The sequence below is a fragment of the Suricata suricatta genome, chromosome 11 (assembly GCF_006229205.1).
Source record: "Suricata suricatta isolate VVHF042 chromosome 11, meerkat_22Aug2017_6uvM2_HiC, whole genome shotgun sequence".
Taxonomy (NCBI): Eukaryota; Metazoa; Chordata; class Mammalia; order Carnivora; family Herpestidae; genus Suricata; species Suricata suricatta.
Genome location: NC_043710.1, coordinates 15,351,862 through 15,364,906, shown reverse-complemented (window position 1 = coordinate 15,364,906; position 13,045 = coordinate 15,351,862). Strand labels below are relative to the sequence as shown.

General features: G+C 40.4%; 1 protein-coding gene across 2 annotated transcripts in view; it reads right to left on the bottom strand.

Moving 5' to 3' along the window:
• Window positions 1–13,045, bottom strand: part of FNBP4 (formin binding protein 4) — a 37,939-nt gene that overhangs the window by 1,186 nt on the left and 23,708 nt on the right. For both annotated transcript variants that reach the window (XM_029956596.1, XM_029956597.1), the window contains exons 13-16: window positions 10,841–11,154; window positions 10,567–10,711; window positions 9,685–10,007; window positions 2,098–2,255 (exon numbers count right to left, since the gene is read on the bottom strand). In XM_029956596.1, coding sequence (XP_029812456.1) covers window positions 2,098–2,255; window positions 9,685–10,007; window positions 10,567–10,711; window positions 10,841–11,154 — 940 coding nt within the window. The remainder of the gene's footprint in view (window positions 1–2,097; window positions 2,256–9,684; window positions 10,008–10,566; window positions 10,712–10,840; window positions 11,155–13,045) is intronic.

Genomic DNA, 13,045 nt, shown 5'->3' with positions numbered 1-13,045 from the left:
GTTCATTACAAGCTTCAAAAGGTCCTCAGGGGTGCCTGGGTGGCTCAGTCAGTTAAACATCTGACTCTGGACTACAGCGCAGGTCATGAGCTCACAAACCCGAGATTGTGCCTCTGCACTGACAGCTTGCCTTCGCCTCCAGAGTCTTGTTCTTCCTCTTTCTCCACCCCTGCCCCCAACTCACGCATTCTCTTTCTCTCTCAAACATAAGGTTTTTAAAAATGTTTATTTATTTGAGTGACAGAGACAGCGTGAGCAGGGGAAGGTCAGAGAGAGTGAGAAACCAAATCCGAAGCAGGCGCCAGGCTCTGAGCTAGCTGTCAGCACAACCCGACACGGGGCTCGAACCCATGAACTGTGAGATCATGACCTGAGCCAAAGCTAGACACTTACCGACTGAGCCACCCAGGTGCCCCCAAAATAAAGTTTTAAAGAAAAGCTTCTCAGCTAAGTACCAGCATAGTCTTCATCAAATTTCTTAATTCTGATGGGTCAACCAAAGACATACTCTCTCTACAGTTTTACGAATTTGTGAGTGCATGCTTAATTTTATCTATCTTCAGTAACCATTAAAGCCACATTGAAGGAATACAAAAATTCTTGTGAAAGTTTTTCTTGGCCCCAAAGAATCACAATTCTTTAGGAAAGATCTATTTTAACCTTCAACTTACCAGGAGAGACCTTTGGATATGTTTTTGAAATTCTCTAATAAATTCTTAGAAAAATTTCTAATGAAGTTTTTTTCTCTTCCCTTAATTCTTTTTAAAAAATTTTTTTTAATGTTTTTTATTTATTTTTGAGAGACAGAGAGACACAGCATGAGCAGGGGAGGGTCAGAGAGAGAGGGAGATACAGAATCCAAAGCAGGCTCCAGGTTCTGAGCTAGCTGTCAGCACAGAGCCCGATGCGGGGCTCGAACCCACAATCGTGAGATCAAGACCTGAGCTGAAGCCGGATGCTTAACCGACTGAGCCACCCAGGTGCCCCTTTAATTCTTTTTTTAAGTAAGCAATGCACTTGGGGTACCTGGGTGGCTCAGTTGGCTAAGCCTCCAACTTCTGCTCAGGTCATGATCTCACGTTTGTGGGTTCGAGCCCCGCATCGGGCTCTGTGCTGACAGCTCAGAACCTGGAGCCTGCTTCTGATTCTGTGTCTCCCTCTCTCTCTCTGTCCTACAGCCCCGCCACCCCCCACCCCCCCGCTCATGCTCTGTCTCAAAATAAATAAAAACATCAAAAAAAATTTTTTTTAAATAAAGTAAGCTATGCACTCAAAGTGGGGCTTGAACACAATCCCAAGATTAAGAGTTGTATTCTCTACTACCTAGCTGGCCAGGCACCCCCTCCCCCTCCCTTTAACTTCTGTAAATTTTTTGTAAAATATTTTTTAAAATATTTATTTATTTTGAGAGAGAAAGTACATGCACGAGAGGAGGAGGAGCAGAGAAGGAAGAATCCCAAGCAGCTCCTGTGCTGTCAGCACAGAGCACAATGTGAGGATCTACTCCATGAATAGTAAAATCATGACCTGAGCTGAAATCAAGAATCAGGATGCCTAACTGACTGGGCTACCAGGTGCACCTGTAAAATATATACATATTTTTGTATTTTTTTAATTTATAAAAGGGTCTTTTGGACCTACATAGTAAATGTGATTTGGTATGCTAAGACAGGCATATCTTTTTGCTTAAGAGGAAAAATCAGTAGGATAAAGTATTAAAACATATCTCTGGGGCGCCTCGGTGGCTCAGTCGGTTAAGTGCCTGACTTCGGCTCAGGTCATGATCTCACGGTTTGTGGGTCTGAGCCCCGGGTTGGGCTCCTTCTTCCGTTCTGTATCTTTCCCTCTCTCTTTCTCTGCCCCTCCTCCACTCCTACTGTCTCTTTCTCAAAAAATAAACAAAAAAGTGTAAATCTTTTGGTATCTCTAATTTTGAAAAAGGTAGATCATAATTTTTACAGGAAAATAATCATTATGAATTATGAACTTTTAGATAAGTTTGTAGAACATATAAAAAATTAAGGACTATGATTTAAAGAATATGACTGCTGCTCTAAAACCACACCACAAGCCACTCATCTGTGGGCTTTCATTTACCTGACCAGCTGCTGCTGTTTCCACTCTTCAATTCGCTTCTGTGCAGTTGATTCCCGGTCCTCTTCACTGGAACTAGAGTTCTCCTCTTCATCTAGCTCCCGCTGGATACTCTGCCACTTCTTTACCAAAGATGGCATTTTGGTTTTACTCTTCTTTGCCTAGAACAAAGGGTAAAGAAAGGTCAGAAGGGAGAAAATACATAAAATATAGAAATGAGACCCACAAGATCAAGAAAATCAAAAGGACAGAAATACAAAAAAATAATACTATTATTAAGTTCTTGCCCAAAATTTCCACCAACTGTAATGCTTGGTTAAAAATCTAACAACTGGGGGGGCGGGGGGGGTAGCGGGGTACGGCGCCTGGGTGGCTCAGTCCGTTAAGCATCCGGCTTCAGCTCAGGTCATGATCTTGTGGTTCATGGGTTAGAGCCCTGCGTCAGGCTCTGGGCTGACAGCTAGCTCAGAGCCTAGAGCCTGTCTTTGGATTCTGTGTCTCTGTCTCTCTCTGACCCTCCCCTGCTCACGTGGTCTCGCTCTCTAAAATAAAACAAAACATTTAAAAAAATCTGAGGGGTGAAAAAAACTCATAAATGTGTTTTTATGAAATCAGGTCAGAAAAATTTCCTTTAGCCTCATTATTCTATGGAATTTAAAACTATTGCCCTTATCTCAGAGTTAGAGGGTTTTCTCTTGCAGACTAGATGCAGTGTTCACATCAAGTGTAAAACAAAGCTGAGAAACAAATGACCAGCTTTTCTGGAAAGAGCAACAACATCCATGACAACGAATATTTAAAAAGCAAGGAGATATATCAAAATGTTAAGGATAAAATTAGTTCTAAGAGAAGATATAATAAATTTTATTTTTCTTCTTTTGGCTCATCTTCATTTTCTAAATTTTCTAAATTAGGTATATACTTTCATAGTAAAAAAATTGTGATACTTGCAAAAGTAGGGCTACACATATCCAACACCATTTGCTCTATCACTACTATCAGGCTTCTGATCAATGGCACCCTAGCAAGAGGCCTTCCCTGACCGCCCTACTGGAAATAGCACAATCTCCAAAAGACCACCCTCTGTCCTCTAACACTGATTATTTTTTCTCAGTGCATTTTAAAGCACCAAACACATATGTACTTGCTTGTCTGTCTCCCTAACCTTACACCCCCCCTTCTTCTCCAGCCCTCCAGAAGGGTCACCTCCACAAAAACAGAGATTTGTTTGATTCATTTCTGCACCCTCAGCTTCTGGGGAGAAAACCTGACAAATAGCATGTCTTAAAAATATACTTGTGGTGCACCTGGGTGGTTCAGTTAAGCATACAGCTTTGGCTCAAGGTCATGATCTCACACATCATGAGTCAGAACCCCCACATCAGGCTCTGTGCTGACAGCTTGGAATCTGGAGCCTGTTTCAGGTCCTCCATTTCTCTCTGCCCTTCTCCCACTCATGCTTGTGCTCTCTCTCAAAAATAAGTACATAAACATTAAAAATAAAAACAAACAAACCTGATGTTAAAAAAAAAAAACCCAAAACCTGAATTTGTTATATCTGTGGTTATTTGAAATTTCGTTGAAGGCTGCTGTATTAAACATTAAAAAAATTTTTTTTAACCCTGTATTCTGAAGGGCAGCAGAGCTGTGTGCTTGAAGACCTGGCCAGATTACACTAGAAACATGACAAACAAATGCTTGAGTGGTAGGTGTGATTAACTGGTACTGGGCTCTTCTTGGACCAGGTAAGGGCGTCCAACCTGTTTTTCCTGCCTGCACTTGAGAGACAATTCTTAATTCCCCCAAAATCTGAGAAAATAAGTTTTAGATTTCCAGTCTTTCTTCTATTACTTTGCTCTCTGTTCAATACCATGCTCTGACTGTAATTGACAGTTCTTAACTTTCTGGGAAAATGAGGGCCCCCTCTGTTGCACATTCATCTTTAACCCCAGTCACCTCCCCACACTGCAGGCTGTCCTTTCACGGGTGGTTCAGTCTCACACACACTGCTATACACCCTGCCGACAATCTCCACAACAGCCCATCAGGGGTTAGCATGTAACCGACTGAGTAAAAAGTAACAGGAACTAGTAACAGTCACATGTCACATGTGCACAGAGGGCTCAGTGAGGCATGTCCTCTCCCTGAACATTGGGAAACATGACTAAAAACGGAAGTTCTAGGTAGTCTCTTGTTTCCTTTTGACTTCTACAGGGTTTTAGAAAAAACTTTTTATCACATTTGATTCCTGTCAGGGGAAAATTAAGTTATGTTTTAGAAGCTATTTTTTACCAATCACATCCAAAACCATGGATAAAGAATTACACTGGCTGGTTTTTTTTTTTTTAGCTATTTTTTTTAATTCCTTTTTTTTTCCCCTTTTTAAAAAAGGTTCATGTATTTTGAGAGAGAGAAAGTACAAGTTAGAGAGGGGCAGAGAGAAAGGGAGAGACTCCCAAGCAGACTCTGCCCTATCAGCACAGAGCCCGACACAGGGCTCGAAAACAGGAACTGTGAGTTCATGCCTGGAGCCAAACTGGGATGCTTAACAAACTGAGCCACTCGTGTGCCCCTGCACTGGCTGTTCCGGCACATTTTTACAGGGGAACATGCAGTCAGATGAAAAAACAGCCAACGGCTCGGACTTGTTTTCTAGCTTCTTTTCTTTTTTCTTTTCTTTAAAGGCCACATTAATAAATATTCTATTTTATTCTTGAGAGAGCGCAAGCAGGGAAGAAGTAGAGAAAGGAGGACAGAGGATGCCAAGCAGGTCTGCTGTGGGGCTTGAATTCATGAACCATGAGATCATGACCTGAGCCGAAACCAAGTCAGCCACTTAACCAACTGAGCCATCCAAGCACCCCTAGCTTATTTTCTAGTAAGTTGCACACAAAATTCAGCAAAAAAACCCACTGCAAACAGGTATTTCAAATATTCTTAAACATCTGAGGCATTAGATATATTATTTTATATTCTTTTTAAATGGCCTGTAACAACAGAGATAGACTATCAAAATGACATATTAACAAATTAGAATTCTGGATTTTCTGAAATATTATTTACAAGTTCATAAAAGCATGACTGGCTAAGAAATTACTTACTGCACGAAATCTTTGGAGGAATAGTGTCAAGGAAAGCTTCAGAAATGATTCCCAAGCACTGGTTGTTCTAACATTTGTGTAAAGAACAAAAAGGAGTGGGACTGGTAGACAAAGACACAGAGGTAGTAAACAGTACGCTGGCTCAGAGGAACCATTTACACCATAGCATACAGACCCTGACACTTATTTAAGACACCGTTCTGTTATTGACTTCTATAATCTGTACTTCATTTTCAGACAATTTCTTAAACCATCATACTAACTTGAACAAGTGGTTTAAATTGGAAACATATTGTCTATTTTGTGTGGACACATAACTCATTCAACAAGGTTCCTTTAATCATGGCAAGGTAAATGAATTTGCCCTATTGACCCCCAGAGAAGATTCTAGTTCAGGCAGATGATAAAATGCCAACACAGAGAAAAGGCTGATGAGAAACTGTGGGTAATCAGGGCATTCAAAAGGGGCACCTGGGTGGCTTAGTCGGTTAAGCGTCTGACTTCAACTCAGCTCATGATCTCATGGTTCTTCAGGCTCTGTGCTTACAGCTCAGAGCCTGGAGCCTGCTTCAGGTCTGTGTCTCCCTCTCTCTCTGCCCCTCCCCGACTCATGCTCTGTCTCTTAAAAGTGGCCATTAAGTGTGATGTGACATCAGTAAAATGGTAGACCATGAAGATCCAGACCCTGTTTCCCTATAGAAACGTTATGTAAACAAATAAGACTAAAATCGCTTTATGGGAACTCTGGAAACAAGCTGAAGATCTGCAGCAACCAAGAGAGCACTCAAATCAAGAAGAAGCCACACTTGAGACACCTGCCTAGCATAGTAGGTAGAGCTTGGAACTCTTGATCTCATCGTTTTAAGTTCAAGGCTCACAGTAGGTCTAGAGGAGACATAAAAACAAAATCTTAAAAAAGGTAGAAAATTTTGTGGCATGTCAGCTTGCCCTTGCACCACCCTCTCCCATATGGTTGGGGTGAAATGGCCCAATTCTCAGTTCCCTCCTCCCTCAGGAGGGTAGGAAAAGATTAAAATTAAAATGCTCTAGTGTGTGTATGTGTGGCTAGCTGAGGGACTGGTTTCCGTACATTGCCTAACTTGGAGCTCAAGTAGGAATGGCAGTATGTTTTGATTTCACCTTGGAAGCCATGAAAGGCAGAGGCAGGTACTACAGTACTGTGAAAACCAGAGGGAAACTGCAATTTCCTGGGATACCTGGGAGCCAGAGATTATGGGCAGAGGAATACTAAACAACATGTAAATTTCCTAAGAAAAAAGCAGGTTTAAGACTTAGGAAAATGAAAAGTAGCGGCATGTGGGTGGCTCAGTTGGTTGAGCATCTGGCTCTTGGTTTTGACTCCAGTCATGGTCTATGATTCGCAGATTTGAGCCCCATGTCCAGCTCCATGCTAACAGCACAGAGCCTACTTGGAATTCTTTCTCTCCCTCTCTCTGCTACTTCCCTGCTTGTTTGCACATGAGTTCTCTCTCTCAAAATACATAAACTTAAAAAAGATAATATTAATAATAAAATTACATGCCTACAGATAAGAGGCCTCTTGGATAGCTTAGTTGAGTGTCTGACTCTTGATTTTGGCTCAGCTCATGATCCCCGGGTCGTGGGATTGAGCCCCATGTCAGGCTCTATGTTCAACTTGGGACCTGCTTAAGAGTCTCTCTCCTCCCCTTCTCCCTCTCTCTCCTTGCATGCTCTCTTTAAAAAAAAAAAAAAAAAATCTATACAGGGGATACAAATGCCCAAAGAGATCTAAGCCTTCATGCTGGGCTTATTAATGAAGGTCTTTCCACAAAGACAATGTATGTGCAAAGACTGGGAGAGACAGTTGTTTGTCAAAGCCCTAATTTTCAACAAAGAAAAAAATCACAAAGCACACACAGAAACTGGCAAACAAACATGTCCCATTCAAAGGAACAAAATAAATCTCTAGAAACCAACCATAAATACATGCTTCACACTTACTAGACAAAGCCCTTAAAACAGTTGTCTTACAGGTGCTCAAAGAGCTAAAGAAAAATACAGGCAAAGAACTAAAGGAAACCAGGAAAATTATACATGAATGAGATTATCAACAAGGAGGTAGATATAAAAAATGCAAACCAAATAGAAATTCTGAAGCTGAAAAATGTGAACTGAAAAATTCATTAGCTCAACAGCCAACTCCGATAGGCAGAAGAAAGGATCAGCAAAATTGATGGTGGGTCATTTGAAATTATGGACTCTGCAGAGCAAAAAGAAAAAGAATGTGAACCACTGAATTCTACTCCTGAAACCAGTATTGCACCGTATATGTTAACTAACTAGAATTTAAGTAAGAATTTGAAGAAAATACGTTTGTGCATTTTCAGAGATTAAAAAAAAGAATGAAGCAAAGTAAAGAGTCTAAGTAATTTATAATACACCATGAAGTGGACTAATATATGCATTATGGGAAAATTAGGAGGATGGAAAGAAAAGGGCAGAGCTTATTTTAAGAAGTAAAATATTTTAAGCTGCAGTGCCTGGGTGGCTCAGTTAGTTACGCATGTGACTCTGGATTTCAGCTCAGCTCATGATCTCATGGTTTGTGAGACAGAGCTCTGCGTCGGGCTCTTCAGTGACAGTGTGGAGTCCACTTGGAATTCTGTCTCTCCCTCTCCCTCTCTCAAAACAAACTTATAGGAAAAAGGAAAAGGAAAAGAATAGCCATGAGGCACTCATGTGGCTCAGCGGGTTGAGCATCGACTCTTGATTTTGGCTCAGATCATGATTCCAGGGTCATGTGGGAATGAACCTCAAGTTGGGCTCTGCACTGAATGTGGAGCCTGCTTATGATTTTTTCTCCCTCTGCCCCTCTCCCCTGCATGTGTGTGTGCTCTATCTTCAAAATAAACTTAAAAATAAATCAATAGCCAAAAGTTCCAAATTTAATGAAGACATGGATATACATATCCAAGAGGCCTAACAAACTCCCAGTAGACTAAGCCCCAAAAGATCACCACCCTATGACACATAACTTGTCAAAAGCCAAAGAGAATCTTGAAAGCACCAAAAGAAAAACAACTTGTCATGTACAAAGGGTCCTTAGTAAGATTATCAGGATTTCTGGAAGAAATGATGTAGACCATCAACATGTAGATGTAGTACGATAGATTTAAAGTGATCACAGGGGGAAAAAAGAAAAAAAAAAAGTTCAGTTTGAGAATTCTATTCTCCAGGCAACACTTTCCTTCAAAACTGAAGAAGAAATTAAGACACTCCTAAATAAACAAAAGCTTCAGGAGTTCATTATTGCTTGACCTATCCTACAAGAAATGCTCAAGGGAATCCTTCAAGTTGAAATGAAATGATGCTAGCTAGGGGTGCGTGGATGTGTCAGTTGGTTAAGCATCTGACTTTGGCTCAGGTCATGACCTCACAGTTCGTGAGCCCCGCACTGGGCTCTGGGCTGACAGCTCAGAGCCTGGAGCCTGCTTCAGATTCTGTGTCTCCCTCTCTCTGCCCTTACCCCGCTCATACACAGTCTCTCTCTCTCAAAAATGAATAAATTATTGAAAAAAAAAATTGAAATGAAATGATGCTAGATAGTAACTTGTCATACAAAAATATAAAGTTCTCTGGTAACGGTAAATACATGAACAAATATTAAGTCCTTCCCTATCAGTAACTACTCATAATAAATTATTAATTTACTAACGTAAAAAACTCTCCAATTAAGAGAGGTCTTCTGGCAGAGTGGATTTAAAAAAACAGAACTGAATGGGGCACCTGAGTGGCTCAGTCGGTTAAGCATTTGACTACTGATTTTGGCTCAGGTCATGATCTCACAGTTCACAGGATTGAGCCCTGTGTCTGGCGCTGTGCTTACAGCGTGGAACCTGCTTGCTTCAGATTCTCTCTCTCTCTGTGCCCCATCTGCAAGCACGCAATTTCCCTCAAGATAGACATTTTTTAAAAAGACATTTAAAAAAAACCCCAGAACTGAAGTGGTAATGTCTGCAAGAGATTAATTTTCTATCTAAAGATATACACAGACATAAAGTAAACGGACAGAAACAGATTCCATGCAAATAGTAACCAAAAGAAAACAAGGGTTAACAATCCTTGTTAATATATTTTATTAATATAAAAGAGAACAAGTCAAAAACTGCTGGAAGAGATAAAAAAGGACGTTATATAATGATAAAACTGTAAAATCAAATAAATTATCACTTATGATAGTATCCAACAGAATAAAGAATAATATATCTAAGAGTAAATGCAGAAAAGGAAGTGAAAGACTTTTACGCTGAATATTACAAAGGTGAGTAACTTCATAGCAAATGACAAGGGGGCCTGAAAAGACAATATTGAAAAATACGTACAAAGTTGGAGAACTCCTACCTCTACAGGCTACTGAATTATACACTTTAAAATGTTGGTTTTTACATGAATATCACTTCAATAATAAAAAAATTTTAAATAAAAACTTGGGAGAGATTTACTGTACCTTATCTTTCTTTCCTTTTTTTGTCTTCTCAGGCGGTGGCACTTTGGGAGCTGGTGGTGGTGGAGGAGGAGGTGGAGGAGGAGGAGGAGGTGGCGGCTCAATAATGGCAGTGGTAGGCACAGCACCTCGGGCCTGGACTGTCTGCAGTGTGGGAGCAGTCACCGCCATCGGTACAGAACATTCAGCATAGCTCATAATTGCAGGAGCTGTTGCCAGTCCTAGGTAATTTGACTGCAGGGCCATTCCTCTGGCCTGATGGCCCATTCCTGTTGCTGGATGGCTAACGGATATTGCCTGGTGTCCAATCCCTGCTGCCTGATGACCTAACGTAGAAAACATAAAATAAAACTATTAAGAAGGACACTGACAAAGCAAAAACAAAGAAAAGATGGAAAAGGGGTTTGGGGGTTAGATCCCCTATAAAATGATGCCAATATACGACCTCCTCAAAAAATATAGCCACATTTTCTGGCAGCAAAATATTTCTGAATACTTTAGCATTAAGGTATTTTTGTTTTTCTTAAAAAAAAAAAAAAAAAAAAAAAAAGAAAGAAAAACAAAAAAAGCTCTAAGCCCAACATGGTACTTGAACTCATGACCCCGAGATCAAGAGTTCCATGTTCTACTGACTAAGCCAGCCAGGTTCCCCAGCATTAAGGTACTTAAGTTATCACACTTACTGCTGTTACATAAGTGCACAGAAAACACTCTGGGAGGATACATGCCAAATTGTTAACAGTAGTTTTTAGTAACTGAAAGAAAAACCTAAGGAGTTTTTGAAATGAAAAGCCTCTACCTGATATCTAGAAGCCTTTTATGACACCTAATGCTGAAAACAAAGAGAATACATTCAGGAAAACGTATTTTAATCACAGTGCTTACCCGTAGCTATAGCTGATTGGCTGTAGAGGACTGGAGAACTACCAATGGTAGCCGATCTCTGAACTACTGCATTACTAATTTCTGTGGCTTTTCTTTTTATCGCTTTAGTGGAAGGAGAACTAGAGACGGCAGCATCAGCTGAACTCTGAAACAGAAGAGAAATCTAGTCAATGGCTGAAAGTCCTAGTTAAACATCCTCTTCTAAAGTAAAGCATGGTGTCAGTAAAGCCCCAGTCCCCAGAAACTCTTCAGCATGCCAAAGAGCATTTCTCACCTGGCTAGTCACAACTGTGGTTTGTGTCGAAGGTTTCAGTGGAGTATCCTCCTCTGTTCCTGGGGCAGGAGGCTCTTCACTTCCCTCATCCTCCATCTCTACCTCCTGAATCTCACCATCTTCTACAGGAGGAGGAGGAGGCGGGGGAGGGGGAGGAGGGGATTCTGGAGGTGGAGGTGGGGGGGGTGGCATTTCCAAAGGTAATGGAGGTTGAAGCACAGGCACGTTCGACTGAAGCAGAGTCCAGAATGGAGTAAGTGGCATGAGTGAAGAAGAAGAAACTTGGCCAGAAAAGGACTCTTTACAAAGAGAACCTATGAAAACAAACACAAGTCAGGAAAAGGGCAAGACAACAACTCCATGGCTTACATTCACAGCAATGTTCAACTGACTAGTGAGAAAGTCGGACCCACAGGCATCTATTCTCTACAATCGTATTACTGAAACCCTAAGCAATTCAGTTCAAAAAGGACTTCCATGGAAAGATAAATTTCTGAACCCCACAGTTATCACCTGCCCTAGCTACTACATACTAGCATTGTTCTTTGGGCCTAGATTTATGGATGAATAAATGAACTGCAGCACAGCAATTCAATGGGAAATTTAATCATCTGAACTTAAAGTTTCTCATTTCAAACATTCACAGTTTCACCATACACAACTAGAAGGCACACTCTGGGTCTTTTATTTCAAAAAAGAATAGAGGAGTGAATAATGCACATTCGCTATTCTGACTGCGTGGTATTTTATTTTTTAGTGAGTAGATAAATAATCGTGGATGACCCAGAGAAGTACCCATTCAAAACACCTACTTTTATTAATTTGGGTTATTAAGTTTTAAAAATTCATTGTAAGGTGTTCTTCTCAACTCTATCATTCCTTTGTACCTTTTGTATGAATTACATTTGCTAAATCACAGCAACACAAATCAAGGAGTATAATTTTTATTTCTGTCATGAGAAAAGGGAAATTTAAAAGAACAAATCTTCAAGGTAAAGGATAACAAAGGCAAACACAAAAGAGGTGTTTGAAGATGCAGAGGAAGTTGCTGCTGAAGTCTGAGTTAAGAAATCATAGCTGAAAAGCTGCAGGATCAGCTTTCCTAAAAATTCTGCAAACGCCGATTAACTCCTGTCCTTTCTCTCCTGGGAAAAGCTTTAAAGGTTAGAGAAAATAGGAGGATATACTTACACGTAGCCTTCCCCATCCCTCTTTATCGTCAATAGGGAAGTTTCACAATATATGGGACTATTAGATATATATCCCAGGAGTGCTGAAGGGAATTTTCTCCCTAAAAATCATAGAATTTAGGAGTAGAAGAGACATGAGAAATCATCTAGTTCAACTCTCATTTCAAAGGTAATGAAACCCAGGAGGGAAATGACTTGCCCAAGATCATACAGCTCTCAGCGGCCAAGCCTCTTTGTCTAGTGCTATTTTACCAAGAAGACCTGGTGAAATAATAGGAGTCTAAGAGATTTCAAAATCACAGTTAAATAAATCTCACTTTGGGGTGCCTGGGTGGCTCAGTCAGTTAAATGTTCCGCCTCGGCTCAGGTCATGATCTCGCACTTTGCAGGTTCAAGCCACACATCAGGCTCTGTGCAGCTAGATGGCCTCCTAAGGATTCTGTCTCCCTCTCTTTCTGACCTTCCCCCACAAACTCATGCTCTGCTTCTGTCTCAAAAATGAACATTAAGAAGAAAAATTTTAATAATACAAAAAATAAGTCTTACTTCTCATGGAATAGAGATCCAAATGCAATCACCTGTTAGTTTCACAGTCAAAAGTGGTAGTATAACCATATACCAGAAGCAAAAGGCTCTAGGACAAGTATAAAATCCTTTACCTTACTTGACTCAAAAGATACCACATGGGTTCTCAATAAGGTAAAACCTAAAGCAAGCCATCATGAACCATTCGGCTTTTAGGATAGCTTTATTTTTTTATGGAGCAGATAAAAATATCATGCAAAAAATTTTAAGAATATGATTCACAAGGTTACTGTAATTATTTTAAGATATTGCTTACTTAGTAAAGGAAAGGAGTACTGAAAGAAATAAAATTTCACCAGAAAACAGGAAGGCAGTTTTCCAGCTAATAAGACTTCAAATGTCTCATTAAACTTTTATATCTGATCATATCTAATGTGACTTTATACACTAACCTTTAGATGAATAAAGTCTGGGCATGGCCAGGCAGTTT